At 45.4% G+C, this 20,497-nt stretch overlaps 1 protein-coding gene across 2 annotated transcripts; it reads left to right on the forward strand.

Annotated features, from left to right (window-relative positions):
- The first annotated feature begins 1,569 nt into the window (after positions 1-1,569).
- Positions 1,570-14,537, forward strand: C7H8orf76 (chromosome 7 C8orf76 homolog). Of its 2 annotated transcripts, none has more exons than XM_060242933.1 (6): positions 1,570-1,688; positions 5,433-5,528; positions 5,863-6,027; positions 8,568-9,061; positions 11,237-11,369; positions 13,815-14,537. In XM_060242933.1, exons 1-6 carry the CDS (start codon positions 1,572-1,574, stop codon positions 13,986-13,988), a joined length of 1,179 nt encoding a protein of 392 aa, XP_060098916.1. In that variant the 5' UTR covers positions 1,570-1,571; the 3' UTR covers positions 13,989-14,537. The 2 variants fall into 2 exon arrangements, with proteins under 2 accessions (XP_060098916.1, XP_060098917.1); XM_060242934.1 differs by having other exon boundaries at positions 5,884-6,027; positions 13,815-14,019.
- Positions 14,538-20,497: the final 5,960 nt, after the last annotated feature.

Below are 20,497 nucleotides of genomic sequence, written 5' to 3' on the forward strand. Positions count from 1 at the left end.
ATCCACACATCACCTACGTACAAGTCCCATTTAAAAAAAAAAATACACATGTCCAATCTGGAAAGGCAACTGCAAAGTCTATAACATTTTCCTGTATCCAATACGATACTTCTTGTCATGCAGAATGCTGGATCCAACCTAGAAAAACTAGCATTCCCCCCGCCCTCCAACAGCTACACTCCAGTGCTGTTTGGAACTTGAGGGCACTTCAGAAGGGAGTGTGTGCACATCACAGCATTGTTATGTGCAGATGCCAAGTTGGTTAACATGAGAGCCTGCTGAATCAGACCAGTGGTCTATCTAGTCCAGCATCCCCTCCTACATCCATCCCTCTGTCACACTAATGATGAAGCCCATACAGTCCCCTACCCCAGCAATCTCCCCTTTCAGCTAGCGGGGTGTGTGTGTGTGTGTGTGTTATTTCCCAGCTGCGTCATGTCCATGCTAGGCTTGTCAACTCCAGATTGTGAAATCCCTGGAGATTTGGGAGTGAAATTTAAGGAGTGTGGAGTTTGGGATTAGGAGGGAGCTCAGTGGAGATGTGATGCTGTGGAGTCCACCCTCCAGAGCTGTCGTTTTCTCCAGGGGAAATGATCTCTGGCCTGGAGTTCAGTTATAAATCTGGGGGAACTCCTGGTCACACCTGGAGGCTGGCACCTACAACTTTGAGGTACAGATCTGCCCAAAGCCACATGGAGAATTTCTCAGCTGCTGCTGGTTCCCCTTTTCTACAGCCATCCCCAATTCAGCCCACACAGCTGAAAAAATTGTCCCCAGGGCTTTTTTTTTTTTTTTTTAGCAGGAACTCCTTTGAATATTAGGCCACACACCCCTGATGAGGCCAATCCTCCGAGAGCTTACAATAAGCCCTGCAAACTCTTGGAGGATTGGCTACATCAGGGCTGTGTGGCCTAACCTGCTACAAAAAAAAGCCCTTGCCCCTATCCTGGATAGCCTTAATTTGCCGAAAGAAACAGGTTCTGTGAGCCTGACAGGGGTTGCTATGGAAACAGGAAAAGACGGACTTTCCTCACAGTCCAAACTTCCGGTGAAAACGGAAAGCCGCCATGGCCGATCTGAGTGGATCCCTATGGGACCCCTCTATCCCTTGGACCTCTCTATGGTGAAAGTTTCCTATACATGCATCGACAGTACGCGGAAGATCAGGCTGCAGGATACCCATTGAAAGTAGGAAACCTGGTCGCTTCGGAGACTCCCGTATCTACCATCTCAATAATTTCAATTTCATATGTGTATTATATAGTATTTATATTTATTTAGAGATGATTTCATATGATGGAAGAGGGAATCCTAATAGACAGATAGGAACTCCACCATAGATAAGTCAAAGGGTAGAGCGTCGGGCCGCTAGGAAACGCGGTGGCAATCGGCCTTTTATTTCTTTACCGGAAGTGACGTCCGTCGCTTCCACGCGTATGAACTGCGCGCTTTTCTACCATGCTGTGAGAGAGGGGATGTTGTGGGTCGTTCTAGCCCTGCAACCGTCTAGTCTGTGAGTCAGAAGGGGCCTCTCTAGCCGCAGAGCCTTGTCTCTCCTCTGTCGCCTGCGGATGGAGCTGCCTTTGGGGTTTGAGTTCGAGGAGTCGGTGTTCGAGGGGGGCGGCCGGGCCCAGAAGGACCCCTCCTCCCTTCCCCCTGCCTACAGTGCCCGCTGCTGCGAGCCCCAGGTGAGGAGCTGGGGCAAGGCGGGGAGGGGGTGGAGACCCTCCGTCGTTTATAGGCCGAGTCCAGTTCAAGAAATATCTGGGGACTTTGGGGATGGAGCCAGGAGCAAGGTTGTGACAAGCATGATTGAACTCTGCATGGAGTTCTGGCCATCACATTTAAAGGGACCACACACCTTTTAAATGGTTTTCCTCCACTGGAAATAATGAAGGACAGGGGCACCTTCTTTTGGGACTCACAGAATTCGGCCCCCTGGTCCAATCTTTTTGAAACTTGGAGGGAGTTTTGAGGAGAGGTACCAGATGCTAAGCTGAATATTTGGCGGCTCTATCTCAAAAAACAGTTTCTCCAGAGCCTCAGATACCTTCAGATCAATTCTCCATTATACTCTATGGGAATCGGTCTCCATAGGAAATAATGGAGTGCCCAGCAGACATTTCCCTCCCCCCCTGCTTTCTGATGACCCTGAATGAGAGGGAGGCCTCCAAACCAGGGGATCCCCTGCTCTCACCTGGGGATTGGCAACTCTACTCATTTATGTTTTGCTGCTGGTGTCAAATTGTACTTCTTAGAAGCGATTCCTTCTCTCCTTCTCATTACAGTGGAGACCCTACGGTGCCTTCCTCCATTTCATCCTCATAACAGCCCTGTGAGGTAGGATAAACTGAATGCTCAGGAGAGTTCATGCAGAGGGAAAGTGGAAAGCCTGCTGTGATGGACTGCAGTTAAAAACAGGTTTCTTACTGCAGCAGACTTGGAGAGATGGGAGGGAAAGAGTTAACTCTTTGCGGGGGAATGGAGAGCTTTGTTTATATATTTCATGGGATTCCTGTCTTGCCCCCACTGGCAGGCTCAGAACAGGCTACATTGTACCAGAAGAATAATAAAACAGTTACATATACATTCAATAAATAGAATCCAATAGTACAATTTTAAATACAACCCAAGAGTACTAGCACAGGGGGGTAGTCAAACCTGCTTAATGTAAGAGCCTCATAGAATAAATGTCAGATGTTTGAGAGCCCGAAGGAAAAGAGATGGAGGAGGTGGAAAGAAAGCAACTTTGAATGCGTTCTCCAAAGCCACTAGCTTGGTTGTCTTAGAGAAGTGATTTAAAGAGAAATGCCTTCTGCAGGCTGGCCAGTGGGGTGGTGGGGGCTTTGAGAGCCACGCAAGATATGGGAAAGAACCACATGTGGCTCCCAAACTGTAGTTGGGCCACCCCTGTACTAGTACAATCCAATCCAATGATACACAAAAAAGAGACTGTCTCCAGGAAGCCTGAACACTCATAGAAAGTTCTATGAAGAAATTATGTTATTGCAACTAAAATACTAAATAAAACTCACTGTTAAGTTCCAGGAATATATGAAAATAAGCTTTAACATCACCATTATGCTTGTTAATATAAGTATAATCTGTATGGCCGGGAAGTTTTACCCGGCCATGCAGATTATATGGAGAGCCAGTGTGGTGTAGTGGTTAACTGTGCGGACTCTTATCTGGGAGAACTGGGTTTGATTCCTCACTCCTCCACTTACAGTTGCTGGAATGGCCTTGGGTCAGAGCCATAGCTCTGGCAGAGGTTGTCCTTGAAAGGGCAGCTGCTGTGAGAGCCCTCTCCAGCCCCACCCACCTCACAGGGTGTCTGTTGTGGGGGAGGAAGGTAAAGGAGATTGTGAGCTGCTCTGAGACTCTTCGGAGTGGAGGGCGGGATATAAATCCAATATCATCATCATCATCTTCTTAACTCGGCCCCTGACTACACCTATTCAATCTCATTGTGTTAAATAAAATCAGTGCTTTTTTGTAGCAGGAACTCCTTTGCATATTAGGCCACACTCCCCTGATGTAGCAAATCCTCCAAGAGTTTAGAGGGCTTAGTACAGGGCCTACCGAAAGCACTTGGAGGACTGGCTACATCAGGGGTGTGCGGCCTCATATGCAAAGGAATTCCTGCTACAAAAAAGCCCTGGATAAAATCATTATTTCTGTTGGACTATTATACTGACTCAAGTGCCTTTTGAAAGGCAGGGGGGTGGGGAGTGAGGACTCCAGGTTTTCCCAAAAAATTCTTAGGCTGGGTTAAAAGCCAAATTAGATCCTTGTGACAGACCAACTTTTAGAACAACAAATATTTCCCTGCTACTTAGGGCACCTCAGTCATGGGAAGAACTAAATTTTGGCAGGAATATCTGTGTCAAATTCGGGATGAACCAGGGGTCTGTCACACCTGCATGGGCTTAAAATTTCAAACTAAAACCGGGTCCAAGCCTGCTGCTGGGCTAGGATTACCAACTCCAATTTGAGAAGTTCCTGCAGATTAGGGGGTTGAGCCTGGGGCGGTGGGGTTTGGGAAGGGACCCCAGTGGAGTATAATGCCTGAGTTTGACCTCTAAAACTGCCATTTCCTGCTGAGGGACTGATCACTGTAGCCAAATTTTGGAGATGAGTCAAAATTTGTAGAGAACTCCAGGCCCTACCTGGAGACTGGCAACCCTAGCTGCTGTGATTCTTACAAGGCAGTTACACTCTCAGTGTAATCTACTACAAAAACGGTTGTCTGGCAAAGTTAATCTCTGAACAGCAGTCCTGAACGGTAGTTTACATATTTGCATTTTTGATGTATTTATTCATATCCATTTATTCATAAACCATATCCCATGTTTCCTCCCAGCTTGGACTCAAAGCAGCTTAGAAAATTGTTCTTCCCTCCTCCATTTTCACACAACAACCCTGTGAGGTAGGCCAGGTTGAGAGTTAGTGCTAGGCCCAAGGCCACACTGAGTTTCCATAGTCTCTCTCTCGGCTTGATTTCGCGAACGAAGATTTAAGAAAGGTGCAGTAGTCCACGTCTGCTGCAGGCTCGCTGTTGGCTGACAAGACCAATGCGGGACAGGCAGGTCCGGCCACAGTGGCTGCAGGGAAAAGTCTGATTTGGGATTGGTGCTGTAGCAGTAGGATTCTTCCTCGATCTCCTTTTGTCCTCAAGACCAGCTATGCGTGCGTTCTCAAAGGAAGAGACAGCCTGGTGGATGGTGTGCCTCCATGCTTTGCGATCTGAGGCTAGGACAGACCACTGGTGATGGTTGATGCAACAGGTACCAAGGGATTTCTTCAAGGAGTCCTTGTACCTCTTCTTTGGTGTTTCCATAGTAGAAGAGGGTTTTGAACCTGTTTCAGCCAGGGTCCTCGTACACCACACCCAGTACACCACACTGACTCTCGCTTACATTTATTTAATAGATTTCTGTACCGTGCTATTAATAAAAAGACATTCCCGTGCTAGTTTCTGTTCTCAAAGGAAATACAAACAGAGAGCAGATAGACTATGCTGGTATTTTATGAGCACACAAGAATTATACGACTGGATCAACCCACGGTCCATCTAATTCAGTATTCTGCTTTCAACAGCTGTGTTGATTGTTGCATTTTCTCTCTTTCTCTTTCTGAACTGGCAAGCAAATGGCAAGTTCCAACTCGGCTAGAAGCAGGTGACAGGATTGGGTTTTATTTTTCCCAGAGAGTCAAAGGCGTTTCAAAAGAAGCCTGACTTCTTGGATCATATACAGTCACGCAAAGCGTGCATAACGTTGAAACAAAAGACATACCTGTGTGCACCTGGCAAGAGGTGCTGGTGTCTCTCTCAAACCCATTCTTTAAAATTGTGGCTGTCTCCAGCTATTGCAATATGTCTCTTGGTTGTAAATAATACTTGAAATCCTCTTTGTTTTTCCTCTTTGCAGTGGTTTTGTGCAGAAACAGACTTTGGGGATGATGCTGAAATTATCAATGTAAAAAAATTCAGAGGAGATTTGGCATATAGTCAACAAGATTTTAAGGTATTTTCACGCACATCCTATATGTTCATATTTTCTGTCCAGCAAATCTTACAAATATGGCCTGGCTTGTTCGTCATCTGCTTTCAGGGGGGTGAAGAAATCTACCACAGACTGCTTATTTCTTTTTCTCTTTCATTTTATTCTAGATTTAAATCTGCTATCCTTTCCCCCCCCCCTCCCCGCCCTGCAAAACTGAAAACATGTACTTGGGCTGTGAGGCTAATGATTAAACTCCCCCCCCCTTTTCTTTTAAAGTACCGGGCACTGATTTTCTTGCTCTTGCTTTGTGTCTTTGTAATCTGTATCAAATTCCTGTCAGCTCCATTTTTCACAGTCTCTGCAAACCTCGTTTCAGAAGGCTCTCTGTGAATACTCCAGCTGCTACGCTCTGCTGCCTCCCAGCAACATAGCCATGAGAAGAGACGTACAAGAGAGTCGGGCTCGCTGTCTGGCTCATCTGGGGCGACACAAGGAAGCTTTGGAAATCGCAGAGATGCTGGTTGGTATCTTTCCCTATCCATACTTAGCATGCACATTTCATGATAGCCAGTTTGGTGTAGTGGTTAAGTGCGCGGACTCTTATTTGGGAGAACCGGGTTTGATTCTCCACTCCTACACTTGCAGCTGCTGGAATGGCCCTGGGTCAGCCATAGCTCACGCAGAGCTGTCCTTGAAAGGGCAGCTTCTGGGGGAGCTCTCTCAGCCCCACCTACCTTGCAGGGGGTCTGTTGTGGGGGAGGAAGGGAAAGGAGATTGTGAGCTGCTCTGAGATTCAGAGTGGAAGGTGGGATATTAATCCTGCGAGAGCTCACACAGTTCCGCAGGGCCTGCAAGATGGCGCTGTTCCACCAAGCATTTTGTTAATTCCCGTATTTTTTGCTCCATAAGACACACTTCCCCCCCCCCCCCAAAAAAGTGGGGGGAAGAGTTTGTGCATCTTAAGGAGCGAATACTGCAAAAAATTCACACAAACGCCTCTAAATTCACACAAACGTCTCTAAAAACTAGGTGGTTCTTATGGTCAGGTGCGTCTTATGGAGCGAAAAATAGATCACATCTGGGCCACCTCTAGCATGACCCTAAGAGCTGTTTTATATACAGCATCCAGCTGGAACAGCAGAATAGTTAAACTTAATACAAAACAGAATAGGCAGCCATCCATTTTATTAAACAGATTACCATCTAAAGATCAATAGCACCTCGAATGTTTTTAATATTTTTATGGTTTTGTGTTCTTATTGTATTTTGTGTTTAATGTGTTTCATGTTCATACATGAATATGTAACCCGCCCTGAGCCTGCTTTGGCGGGGAGGGCGGGATATAAAGCTAAATAAATAAATAAATATCATCATCTCCTCCTCCTCCACCACCCTTCCTCCAGGGACCTCCAGGCACTATATGCCTTCCCCTCTTTATTCTCATAGCAGCCCCTGTGAGGTAGGGGAGGCTGAGAGAGGGCAACCAGACCAAGGTGATCCATGGAGTGTTGTGACTCAGGGATCGGATAAAAGGAAGTACTTCTTCACCCAAAGGGTGATTAACATGTGGAATTCACTGCCACAGGAGGTGGTGGCGGCCACAAGCATAGCCACCTTCAAGAGGGGTTTAGATAAAAATATGGAGCAGAGGTCCATCAGTGGCTATTAGCCACAGTGTGTGTGTATGTATAAAATTTTTTGCCACTGTGTGACACAGAGTGTTGGACTGGATGTGACACAGAGTGTTGGACTGGATGGGCCATTGGCCTGATCCAACATGGCTTCTCTTATGTTCTTATGATCAAACCCAGGGATCCCAGATCCTGAAATGATCACTACATCATGCTAGCTCTTGATTTTCCTTCCTTTTTATAGGGTTGCCATTCAAGGGCATTCCCATTACCTGGCTAGCCTGATCTCATCAGGTCTCTGAAGCTAAGCAGGGCCAGCCCTGGATGGGAGACTGCCAAGGAATATGAGGGTCACGAGACAGAGGCAGGCAATGGCAAAGAACCTCTGAACCTCCCTTGCCTTGAAAACATCACAGAATCACTTTAAGTCAGCTGTGACTTGATAGCAAAAGGGGAAAAAAAATTAATGGACGTGCCTCTTAGTTTACTGGAGAATTTTATTGACGGATATATTTGCAATCATTCCCACCCTCATTTTATAGCGGCAGTTTTGTTGCTGGTATTCTCAGGGTATCCGTTGTAGGAAGCGCCTACAGTGACATAGAGGGAAAACTGCCTCCTCTCATGGTGGCAGTGTGTCAGCTGCCAGGCAGAGTAATTAGAATTGTCATTCGGTGATGCAAGAGGAAGATGGGGCTCTCTTGCCAGATACTGCCCCATCCCATGTGGCCTTTTGTGCATCTCGGTTCCAGACTCTTTGGTACAACCTTTCGGGGGGTTAAAAGGGGATCCCCTTTACACTTGCCCTGACTTGGGTGGCCCAGGCTAGCCTGATCTTGTCAGATCTCAGAAGTTAAGCCGGGTCGGCCCTGGCTAGTATTCGGGTGGGAGGCCACCAAGGAATACCAGGGTCTTGACGTGGAGGCAGGCAACGGCAAACCACCTCTATATGTCTCTTGCCTTGAACACCCTACGAGGTTGGCATAAGTCAGCTGTGGCTTGATGACACTTTCCACTACCACCCCTTCCCTCCTGGGTCAGCAGAAAAGCCGGTAGGCTCCAACTAAAGGCAATTGTTTGTAAATCCAGAGGTGTTAGCCGTGTTAGTCTGTTGCTGCAAAATAGCAAAGAGTCCAGTAGCACCTTTAAGTCTAACAAATTTTATTGTAGCGTAAGCTTTCGAGAAGCGCAGCTTTCTTCATCGGATTCATCTGACGAAGAGACCTGTGTTTCTCGAAGGCTTATGCTACGATAAAATTTGTTAGTCTTAAAGGTGCTACTGGACTCCTTAATAATCATCTGTAAGAGTTGGAATGAGAGTTACTGGATGCAGAGAGGCATTTCTCTCGTTTCTCTATGTACCCACCCTTCCCAAAAATTCTTTTGTAAAAAGAACTGTATTGGTCTCTGTTGGCTTTCTTTTTTCCAGAGAAACGGAGCAACAAACACTGACCACCTAACAACAATATTGGGCCTGCAGTTCACCATATACCGCACCATGGGCCATATTGAGAAAATGACTGGGTGCTTGCAGCAGCTGATTTCGTTACATCCTTTTCACTCTGGATACTGGAAGCTGCTGGCCGAGGCTTATATGAGCCTTTTGCCTTCTCCTCTGCCCTTGTTGGCCTCGAGAGGTGATCTCCCACAATGCAGTGGCTTGGCCATTTTATCAGAGCCCCTTGGAAACAGAGCTGGCTTTCAACATTGCAAAAAGCACACTCGGAGAAAGGATTTCTCTTTGCCGCTTCCCTCTGAAACAAATGGGAGCTTTGTGACTGGTGAGGAAAGACAAAGAGTAGAGGAACACATCACTGACCTAGAGAAACTGGAAGCCCAGCACACAGTCGACAGTGTCACGTTTGATATCATGGGACAGGAAGAAATTTGGACTTACGCATGTGCTTCCTTTGTTAGAGCAAGGTACTTTACCAAATGCCAATCTGCTTTGTAGCATTTTGCACGTATGGAACATCCTGTTCTTCTTATCTTAATTATCGTGATTGCATTTTTACTTTCCTTCCTCTATGGAACTCAAGGTGGCTTTCGCAGGTCCCCTGTCCAGACGCTCAGGTGACCTGCTTGGCTTCAGCACGGTGGCTGTATACATCCACACCCTTTGATATAGAACGGCATTCAAAGGGTGCCCTACAACCACACCCTTTGAAGTTTGCAGAGTTGTGTGAGTCCAACATGGAAAGCGAAGAGATTGCTTTCTCTCTCAGGGGGTCTGGTACAGCAGAGGAGTTCAGAAAGCAAGCAGACCACAACACCGTCTTAGTGTTTCCCTCTAAGCTGAGTTAGCGTGAGCTAGCTCTCAGATTTTTAGCCTCCAGCTCACACATTTTTGTCTTAGCTCAGGAAGGATGACCCCAGAGCACACTCATTTATGCAGTAGCTCACAACTTTAATACCAGTAGCTCGCAAAGTAGAATTTTTGCTCACAAGACTCTGCAGCTTAGAGGGAACATTGGTTTAAAGCTGCCTGTTCACACATAACCTGGGCCTGTCACTTGTGCTTTGGTGGCTGTGACAAATTTTATGGTGGGAGGTGACTTTTGTTTTGCCTAAGTTTCCCTGTTGGCAAGCCTGGGGTTAATTCTTACTTGCAAAAAAAAAAAACACACACCCAACAACCAGGCAAGCTGTTATTTACAAGCCCAGTGGGCAGAACCTTAGTAGTTATTGTAGTGCAGTGGTTAGTGTGTTACACTAAGATCTGGGGGACCCAGGTTTGAATCCCCACTGGTGTCATGGAAGCCTGCTGGGTGACTTTGGGCAAGTCATCCCCTCTCAGCCTAACCTACCTCACAGGGTTGTTGTGAGGATAAAATAGAGGGGAGGAGAATGATGTAAGCAGCTTCAGGGCCCCAAAGGCAGGGTATAATTGAAGCAAATAGCTTAAATGCTCGATCCAGGTGGGCAGCTGTGTTGGTCTGAAGCAGTCAGCAGTGGTAGGAGCCTGTATTTGGTGATATCTCAATAGGAGGGATTCTTGAAGCCTAATCAGCTCTCAAATGCAGGGGGAGAGTTTGGAATTCCCATGTGCCCAGAATTGTTTAGGATGTTTTTTTGCAATGGGGTGTGGGGGAGTTGAGCTGTAGGACTTAGGACTGTCTGTGGTGGTTGTGGTTGTGGCGAAAAGTGGCATCAGGTTGCAGCCAAGATATGGCGACTCCGTAGGTTTCTCAAGGCCAAAGACATTCAGAGGTGGTTTGCCATTGGCTGCTTCTGCATCACAACCCTGGATTTTCTTGGTTGTCGCCCATCCAAAAACTCTTCAGGGCTAATCCGGCTTAGCTTCTGAGGTGAGGTTGGACCAGCCTGGGCCACCCAGCTCAGGGGTTGCTTCTTTAACCCTGTATAAAACTTGCTCCTTCCATCTACTGTAAATAAAAAGCTGACTACAAATACTCTCACTGCTTCAATGGGAGCAGATCCTGTCCAGAATACTCCCCTCCACTGGAACCAAACCTATTAATTAATGAATTCTGTTATCAAAGATTTCAGGTTTTCACGGCTGGTAACATCATTAGGGTTTGTAGAATCTTTCGGGCTCAATGCACAGCAGCCAAGAACATCAGAGCGCCTGCTCCGGCTGCAACGCCACTGAGGATGTTCTCCACAGCTGAGAACAAAACGTCTGGAAGGAAAACTTTCTCCAGTGGAACACGGCACTTGAGCCCGAAAGATTCTACAAACCCTAATAATGAATTCTGTTGTTGGGTTTTTGTTTTTTTTAACTGTCAAAGCCCTTTTGGTCCCACTAAATTCTGTTACCATTTGGTAAAATTCCACAATAAGAAACATGATTTTGATATTTGACGTTTTAGACTTATTTTACACTTTTAGGATTCTTATAAGGTTTGAAGGTTTTTATGATCAAATATACTTTTTGGAGTATTTTTGGTGGCGTTAATAAGGATGTATTATGGTTAATCGCCCGTGGCTTGTAAATAATGGTCTTTGACTGTAGATAAATATTCATTCAACCTATTAACTGATGCATTCCTTTAGTTGTTTTTTTAACTGTCAAAGCCCTTTTGGTCCCACTATATGTATGAGTGTATTTACTTTTTTTCTTCTCGTCATTACCAGGCTCTTGCTGCAGCTGCTCCAGGCGCATCAGTGTTCCTTTGCTTTAGAGAGTAACTTAAAAGCGCAGCAGGAAATTGAAGATAAAGTGGCATCTTTTGGACTGAAGAGAGACGTCCTGTTCTTGGTGACTGAGGTGAGCGGAGATTCCATACGGGTTGATGCTAATTGCAGACCCTGCATAAATCATTTATGTTAAGGCAGCTTGGACATATCCCCATATTTTTTTTTTCTGCCTTGTAAGCCTGAAGAGAGAGGTAAGGAGGTGGTACCATAGAGAACACCGTGCCCTACCCTGCTGATAACGAGGTCCTGTTCCTGCAGCCTGACTTTCACAGCCTTGGGGGCCAACATGAAATCTGGGATTTAGGGGCACTGAATTCTGCAGTCCCATTGGGACTGGCATGTAGCTCTGAAATGCTAAATGTGCTTCGCCCTGTCTGTGTGCGCCACGTTGCGGTGACCGATCAGCATTTCAGTATTCTGTCTTGAACGCTAGCAGACCGAGAGCAGTGTGGCGTAGTGGTTAAAAGTGTTGGACTAGGATCCACCATTTAAATGTATTGAATTTAAAAGTTCTCCTCAAAAATCTTATCCTCAATGCTTTGGCATCACTCCCAATTCTTTCTAACCCCCTTTCTGATCAGTCACATCCTTCTACGGAACATCTCTACAATCATTTCCTCAATAATAAACATCTTTTGTATGATTAAAACAACTTTTAATATTAATTCTGTCTGGTTCAATGTACTCTGTATGGAATCTCTGTGGTAAAACATGTTGTGTGTCAGCTAAATTGTGCTGTGAACACACACACATATATTGGCCACTGTGACACAGAGTGTTGGACTGGATAGGCCATTGACCTGATCCAACATGGCTTCTCTTAAGTTTTTAACTTTATCCATCCAGGCACAGCTTCTGGCAACCTACTCTTGCCCCCTCCCATCCAGAAGAGGGACTTCTCGACCCAGGCTAATATTGGCTCACTGCCCTTCCCCTGGTTTCTCTCACTATGTACATTCACATTAAAAAGGTTTTCAACGTAGCCTATTCCTTTTTCCAATCCTTCCCCTCCAACAACAGTATCAGGGCATCTTCTCAAGAGTCTCAAGAAGATATTAATTCCTTTTACCCAATTTTCCTCAGACAAGCCATTTTCTGACACCCCCCCCCTTCCCTGTCTTCATGAGACAGGTTTTTAAAAGTGTTTTGGCATTCGTTCCAATAATGGATCAGTACTTTTCATGTTTATGGTAGTCTTTTGTTGATTCTTGCATGTTTACCAAGCTCTTGTTGACTGAGAGTCCTGGTTAAAATTTAACAGAGTCCATGCTGACCCGATAGAGATTTCTGTCTCTCGCTGAAATCCAGTTTGAATTGAAAACACACGCTTGGAGTCACGCAGGATTGAAGCATATGTCCATTGAAATGAGAGATCGGGAATATATATCTTTCCAGCCATGTAAAAATGGCTAACAAGAGAATGGCATAGCTGCAGGGGTTTCTTTGTAAAAATCTATATTCTGCCTTTCCAGAGACCTGCTCAAGGTGCCTTATAAAGTAAAAATGAAACAGTATAGTCATAAAAACAAATGTAAAATTGTCAGCACTGAAACCAGCATAAAACAAGCCAAGAGCTCACTAGGGGCATAAAAGCAGCCCTAAGGCTACAAATGAGCCATGAAAATACAACTGAAGAAATTATGGGATCCTTCTGTGAAAAGCCTCAGCAAGGAGAAATATTGTAGCCTGGGGACTGAAGGACAATAAAGCCCAAGCCAGGCAGGCCTCAACGGGGAAGGATGCATGACTGAAAAAGCTTTGCAGGCAGGTGCAGCCGAAGTTGGGTCTTAGCTGGTGGGCTGGATAAAGGCAAGTCCCCAAGCTGTTTAGGACTTTAATGGTCAGAGCCGGCACTTTGAACTGGTGGCCCGCGGAAGGGCCTTCTCCATTGTGGCACCAAAATTTTGGAGCTCCCTCCCCAAGGAGCTTTGTCTTTCCGTCTGTTGGTGTCTTTTGCCAGCAGATGAAGACTTTTTTGTTTTGTTTAGCATACCCCCAATAATGGTTACTGACCCTCCTACTGTTGTTTTGTTTTCATGTTTTTAATCGAATTCTTTTATAATTTTAACTCTATTTTTAATTTTCAAATGCTTTAACTTTTTTTAATGTCTGCCACCTTGCAGACTCTGATTGGGTGGAAAGTCGGCATAAAAGATGTTTTGAATAAATAAACAAACCATGCCTGGAAACAAATGGGCAGGCGGTGCAGAATCTTTCACCCCCTGCCTGCAGCCCGGTTGGTGGCCCAAGATGTCCTTTCTTTGAACAGTGGCTTCCTCATTCAGTGACTCAAACCACTCCTAAAATTCCCTGGAAGCAAAACAATTTCTGGGGTGAGAGGGTTGCTGTCTTAAGAATCCCAGACCAAAGCTGCGTCAGATGCAATTAGCTAAGCCTTGAAGTTCTTCGGCTGGTAGCCAATATTCGGTAGGATTTCCTTCTAACTTCAGCTGAACCTAAAGTCTGTTTGCGAATTAAATATTCTCTCTCGCCTCCCTCTCACTTTCCCCTGCAGGTTATGGGCGAGGATCTCACCCCTGAAAAATTCAAGGAGGACACCCAGGGAGAGGTGAAATGTATAGGAGCTTCAGCTCTGGCCTCCCTAATGACTGCCTCGATGGGAGGCTTTGAAAGAAAGTGGTTCCAAAAGCTCAGAGGCCAGTTGTGCTGTTTGGACTGCTGCACGTGATGGAGGCTGGCCCCAGCAAAGACTTGTTCTGATTGGTCTCAGATGAGGACTTGATTGGACATTCCTAAGGGGCGTGGTCAGCCAGGCTGCTCAGCGTGCATGCTGGTCGAAGGAACGAGCAGGGGTTCCGCACCTGAAGTGGCCTGCAGCTGCCTCCTCCAAAAACATAGTTTCTACTTGCATCAACGTGCCTTGGGCAGTGGGAGGTGGTTGGGCTGGGCGGGGTCTGAAAACATGCAGTGTAGCAGAACAGATCTGGGTCAAGTTAATGACAGACATGAACCCCCACAAAGCTGCATTTCCTTGAATGAAACCAAAAAGCTCTCCATGATCTCAGGGAAAGGGTCTTTCATGTCACTTACCGCTTGGTTTATGGAAACTGGAGATGCCAGGGATTGAACCTAGAATCTTCTGCATGGCACGCAGAGGCTCTTCCCCAAAGCCACATCCCGTCTCTACTTGATTGGATGGGATTTCTCCTGGAAATCCTGCGTAAACCACCTTGAGTTCCATGATGGAAGACAGGCGTGCCTTACAGGGAAATAATTGGGGGGGGGGGGGATGAAGTCCAAGTGACCTCAGTTTGCTTCAGCGGGTAAATTTACAACTCGTTAGTAGAAAGGAAACAGCACACAGCAGAAATTTTTAAAAACCTTCGCATTTAATCAAAAACATTCAAACTCACAGGATGTCTGCCCTGCAGAAGACATCCAGCATTTGAGCAACGGCAGCAAGTTTTTAGATGCCAAATTAGGCCAGCAATTCTATAAAAGGAAGCTGCGGCTCCATGCAGAATAAGTGCTCACAACAAGCGCCGTGGCAAGGTCACAGTAGAATGGGAGCCGCTAACATCTTCATGGACAGCTTGTCACCTCACCTGTAAACGTACTCTGGTCCCTCCTGCAAAGTTAACATCAAATGTTATACAGAACCTCCAAAGGAGGGGAAAAGAGAAAGCTTCCGGACTGCTGTCACTCCCTTCAGGTAGGTGAACCTTGCAGCTGCTAGCAGTTATCACAACTGCACTATATCTCTCCTCTCCCCGGTTAGACCCTGGCAAACTTATGACTCTCAGTTGTGAGGCTTATCAAATTATAGGCTTATTCAGCCCTCATCCATTACATGGGGCAGGGAGCGTGGCCTGAGCTAGTTGGAGTCAAGATGCGCAGGTAATTGAGCAATAAGTATAGCTAAGATTGGATTAAAGCAGTTGGTGAGACCAGCGAATAGCAGCAAATTAGCATGCAGATAATAAAAGAGTTAAACAGATGCGAGAACTAAGTTTGAGTCCAGTGGCACCCTTCAGAACAATACAGTTGAATTCTGGATATAAGTGTGTGTAGTGAGATAAGAACCCACTATCTCTGTTAAACCCTGGGAGTTCCATTGTCCTGAATGTTGTAATAACTTGTGATTCAGCAATCTCCTGTTCTTGTTGGTCTCTGAAATTCTTTTGCTATAAAACAGTTACTTTGGGGTCCCCCACTGTGTGTCCTGGGAGGCTGAAATGTTCTACAGCTTTCTCAGTTTTGCGATTCTTGATGTCGCTGGACTCAAACTTTGTTCTGCTGCTTCAGACCAAGACAGCTATTCACTTGAATTAATCTTCATTGAACTCCAAAACAGTCAAACAGGGGTGCAAGCCACCCATCAACTGTGCAGTTGGTTTCAGTCACTTTGGTGCTTGTTCAATTTTATCTTTCTTGCTGTCAAGTAGCGGCTGACCGCACAGGGGTTTTCAAGGCAGGACACATTCAGAGGCAGCTTGCCGTTGCCTGCCTCTACATAGCAACCCTGGACTTCCTTGGTGGTCTCCCATCCAAGTTCTAACCAGGGCCAACCCTGCTTAGCTTTTGAGATCTGACATGATTGAGCTAGCTTGGGCTGTCCAGGTCATGGGTTTGTTCAAGATGAAGGACATAGAACCACTTGCACAAAGAGAGAATTTTGTATTCAAGAAGGTAAACATGACATCTTCAAGGCAAGTGTTCCATTTTGTATTAGATGTGCCGCTTATAGTCCCTTCCAGTGTAGTTAACTTGCTTCAGAGCATAATTGTGTTAATATAATCAGTTCTGGGGCTCTCCCAGGTGAGAAGCCGGTGGATTTGTGAATGCGGGTTTGTTTCCACATCGGAACGGTGCATGTTCCAGGAAATCAAGGTGTGTATAGGTGGGTGGCCTTAATTTTTTCCCCTTGAAGTATTTCTTGTGGTTTAATCTTTCATGCTTTGTTCTGACAACCGTTGACAAGCCGCCCTGAGCCTGCTTTGGCGGGGAGGGCGGGATATAAATCAAATAATCTAAACTAAACCTCTGTGTAATTGAGTCCTCTTCTGGAGCTTTGGTTATTACGTCCCTTTTGCTTTGAATGTAATGCCATCTAATCCTGTGCTTTCTTAAGAAGGCTTTTGCTGTATAATGACCACACCTTTGTTCCCGAGAAGTGATTTCTAAAAAGCATCTGTCTCTCTGTAGACACACTTCCGCAAGAATTTTAAGAAAAGGATCGGATGGGTGCAACTTTCGCTGCCCCGTGTCCTTCTGCTCGGCTCACCAAAGTCAGAAGCCTTCTTCTTCTAAAGGACATGGCTTGCCCACCTTGGTCATAGTTGTCACCTTTAACTCCCAAATATTGTAGCTCCCTGAATCTGATTCGGCTTTTCCCCAGGTTGGCCTTCAGACCTGCTTGTGATAATTGGTGAACCCCGACAGGCTTCAGTGTGAGTGGTAATGGAAACAAAATTCACTGAATACAAAATATGCAATTTATATACTAGGTAAGGCAGTGTAACATCTTAATATCAATAGCATAAATTCTTCTAATCAGTTCTGTTATAACGTTACACAAATCACAATAGCTAAGTTTCCAGGACTCTTTGTAGACAAAAAGGTAAAAAAGGTAGTCTCTTGTGCAAGCACCAGTCGTTTCCGACTCTGGGGTGACGTTGCATCGTAACGTTTTCACGGCAGACTTTTTACGGGGTGGCTTGCCATTGCCTTCCCCAGTCATTTACACTTTTCCCCCAGCAAGCTGGGTACTCATTTTGCCGACCTCGGAAGGATAGAAGGCTGAGTCAACCTTGAGCCGGCTACCTGAACCCAGCTTCTGCCGGGATCAAACTCGGGTCATGAGCAGAGAGCTCAGACTGCAGTACTGCAGCTTTACCACTCTGCCTTTAAAACATCTCTCTTAAATCCACGTGCGGCAAAGCTTCTCTTTACAAACGCATTCAACATCAATATTAATGGCCCAAAGTCCACAATAATAAATGTTCTGGAGCTGTGCACTTTAAAGGAGATACAACAGAAGCCCCTCCAAAAAAGGAGAGAAAGAGAACTCGTCCTCTCCGGAACTTCAAGACAAATTTCAATGGCTTTGTTAGGAATGACTGTGAATGCATGAGAGACTGAGCAGACCAAGGACATCGAAACCGTCTTGATTTAATATAATTATTTCTGGTTGTAGAGGAATTTGGTAATGAGACTGAAGTTGCTTTACATACTTTCCAACATTTCTTTGCTATTATGATTAATGTGATGTAATTTTACTTGGTCCATGGGGTCACAAAGAGTTGGACTCGACAGTGCAACTGAACAACAAAAAATACCAATGAGTGGAGATTTTAAAAGACTGTATTTTGATATGGGTTTTCATGGTATAAATTGAAAATTGCCAAATTTGTTGCCACTGTTGGCGGATTGGTTCCTTGCTTTGGGGAAGAAGCAAGTGGTGCCAGGAAACCCATCAGCAGGCACAGTGGGGCCCACAGGCAACCCATTGGGGATCACTGCTCTAAACCACAAAGACTGGAAACATCCTTTTAAAATTTAAATTAAACCTGTGCTTTTCAAGAAACCCAACTCTTGTGTGTAATGTAACGTAGCAACAGTGTCTCAGTTTACTGCTCTTAAAAATTAAGAATGCAATTATGTAATGTAATTTGGAAAAAGATGCTGTAATAGGGTTGCCATATCCCCCACAGCCTCCAGGGGACTCTATTGTACCAAAAAGATTTCCCTCCTAAATGGCTAGAGCGTCCAGGGAAACCATAAAGTTTTCCCAAAAGCTCCTAGAGCAGCCGGCATGATGGCGTCACTGCGAGTGACATCATCATGCGGTGACGTCGGGGGAGGATCCCCCCTTCCAGCCCAATGCGGTTCCCCCGCCCGGCCCAGGAACTTGGCAACCCTATGCTGTAAGGTTTGCCTCCATGCTTGAGAGGAGACAGATGGATCCTAATGATGGACTCTCACCATTAAGGACACATCAATCTCCAGTTCTAACATATATATTACCTTTGATATTTCCTCCCCCCAGTTGAACTCAAAAAGATAACCATAAACCTAGCTTGTTATTCTTTCAATCTGTTAAAAGCATGTTCACTCTTTTGTCTGCTAATTTATGCCCACCCTCTATATGTACAACTGCTGTTTCTAGTTCTATTCCATTGTCTGACAAAGTGTGTCTGCCCATGAAAGTTTGCCTTGAATGAAACTTCGTTGGTCTTAAAGGTGCCACTGGGGCTCAAACTTTGTTCCATGAGAATAGTTCAGCAGTGGTTCACCAGAAAGCTTTCTTAGTACCTCAGTTGACTTTGTTCCTGAGCTATAGCACTGTGTAAATGCTGTTGAAAAAGTTATATTCTGTAGTTGCTCAAAGACCTTTTCATTACACATTTGAAGCAAACAGATCAAAAGTGACTCAGGTTACCATGTTGCATTCTGGGCCACTGCCTACCAGCTCTGTATGGCTCTGCTCAGCTCTGTATGGCTTTGCCCACTGTGCTGGATTCCTCGTCTGATGAAGTGTGCTTAAGAGCACACGAAAGCTTATGTTCTGAATAAAAATTGGTTGGTCTTAAAGGTGCATTTGACTCCTGCTTTGTTCAGGTTACCAGAGTTTATGCTCATGGTTGTTTTCTGATTATAGTACTGTTGGGTTTTTTTTAGCAATAACATTTTTTTACCCTTTTCTACTAATTTCTTGTAAGCATGAATTCACACAAAATTCCATTCAAGAGTTTCCAGGATTTTCTTCCGTTTTTTTTTGGGGGGGGGGGAGTGGGGAGATTTAGAATGTGCATATTTTTGTTTTGAAGTGCTCTTGAATTCTGCAAGCAAGAATTCAAGAGCCCCTACACCTCAAGACCCTACACCTATTTTCTTCTTATTTGCTGGTCTATGACTCTCCCACCCAGGCAAGAATTCTGGCCAAGTAATCTGAGTATTTATAAATGTATAATCCACATTAAACGTTTCTTCAAAGTTTTATTTGGCATATGAAAAACTAACAGTAAAGAAATGAATAGCCATTAGATTTCATTCAGTCATTCCAGATGTATATGATGTATCTGCCTGTGACAAAATGCATGTTCTCCTGGGATGCTGGCAATCAGAAAACCTCTGCTTGGTGTTTAAAAGTTTTGTGCCCTTTTCTCTGAACAGAGAACCATCAAGGGGGAGGGGGACATCAGTTTGATTGTACCTCAATCCACCTTCTTATAAATGCTAAGGGATCTAGCAGGGGAGACAATGGGCTGGGTGCATTCATCCCACCCTTCTTCTAGCAGGGAAAAGAGGTTTGGAGGTATGAGAATGCTAGACAGTTTCCAGGAAAGAGATTTCTGGAGATCGCCAGGAAGGGCTTCTCTGACCTGGTCAGCGGGCATGTAGCCAAGAAGCGGGATTGTTTGAAAAGGTAAATACATTAATCTAGCAGCCAGTAGGTCTGTCTAAAATGACAGGGAAAAAACCCTTGTTACTAACGAGTTGCTAGACCGGGATGGGCTGTCTGAAAAGGTTCTAGCTGTTCTCTACAGAGTTCTATTACCTCAGAGTTTGCTCCCAGGCCAGCACATGGCTCCAAAGTTGCCATCAAGTCACAACCAACTTACGATGACCTCAACAACAGGCTTTCAAAGCAGGCAAAAAGCAGAGGTGATTTCCTATTGCCTTTCTCTGGTGAGTCTTCCTTGGTGGTTCCCCCTCCAAGCACTAACCATGGCTAACCCTGCTTAGTTTGAAGGCAGGCAAGAAGCAGAGGTGGCGTGCCATTGCCTGCTTCTGCAAGGCCTCCTTGGTGGTCTCCCCATCAAGTACTGATCTTGCTCACCTGAGATTTGACAAGAGGAGGCTATTCCATGCCGTGTTATCTCTCACAGAAGCTTGTGCTGGTATAAATTTGTTAGACTTTAAAATAAGGATGCCAGGTTCCCTTGTCACACTGGCAGGGGGATTGCCGGGGGGGGGGGGGCACACAATGTGCTGATGTCACCTGGAAACAACATCATGTTGATGACACCAAGGATGATGCTCTGGTTTGTGCGGAAAACTGTGGTAAATTTGCTCTCAAACCATAATGTTTTGCCAAAAAAACCCCTCAGAGTGTCCCCACATGATGTCCCTGGTGTGATGACATCACTTCTGAGTGCTGCCATTGCACTGGGGATGTTGCACAGTGACGTCCTCGTTTAGGGGAAGAGTTCCTCAATAGCCAACTGGTCCAAG

This window comes from Heteronotia binoei, chromosome 7 (genome assembly GCF_032191835.1).
Source record: "Heteronotia binoei isolate CCM8104 ecotype False Entrance Well chromosome 7, APGP_CSIRO_Hbin_v1, whole genome shotgun sequence".
In the NCBI taxonomy this organism is placed as follows: Eukaryota; Metazoa; Chordata; class Lepidosauria; order Squamata; family Gekkonidae; genus Heteronotia; species Heteronotia binoei.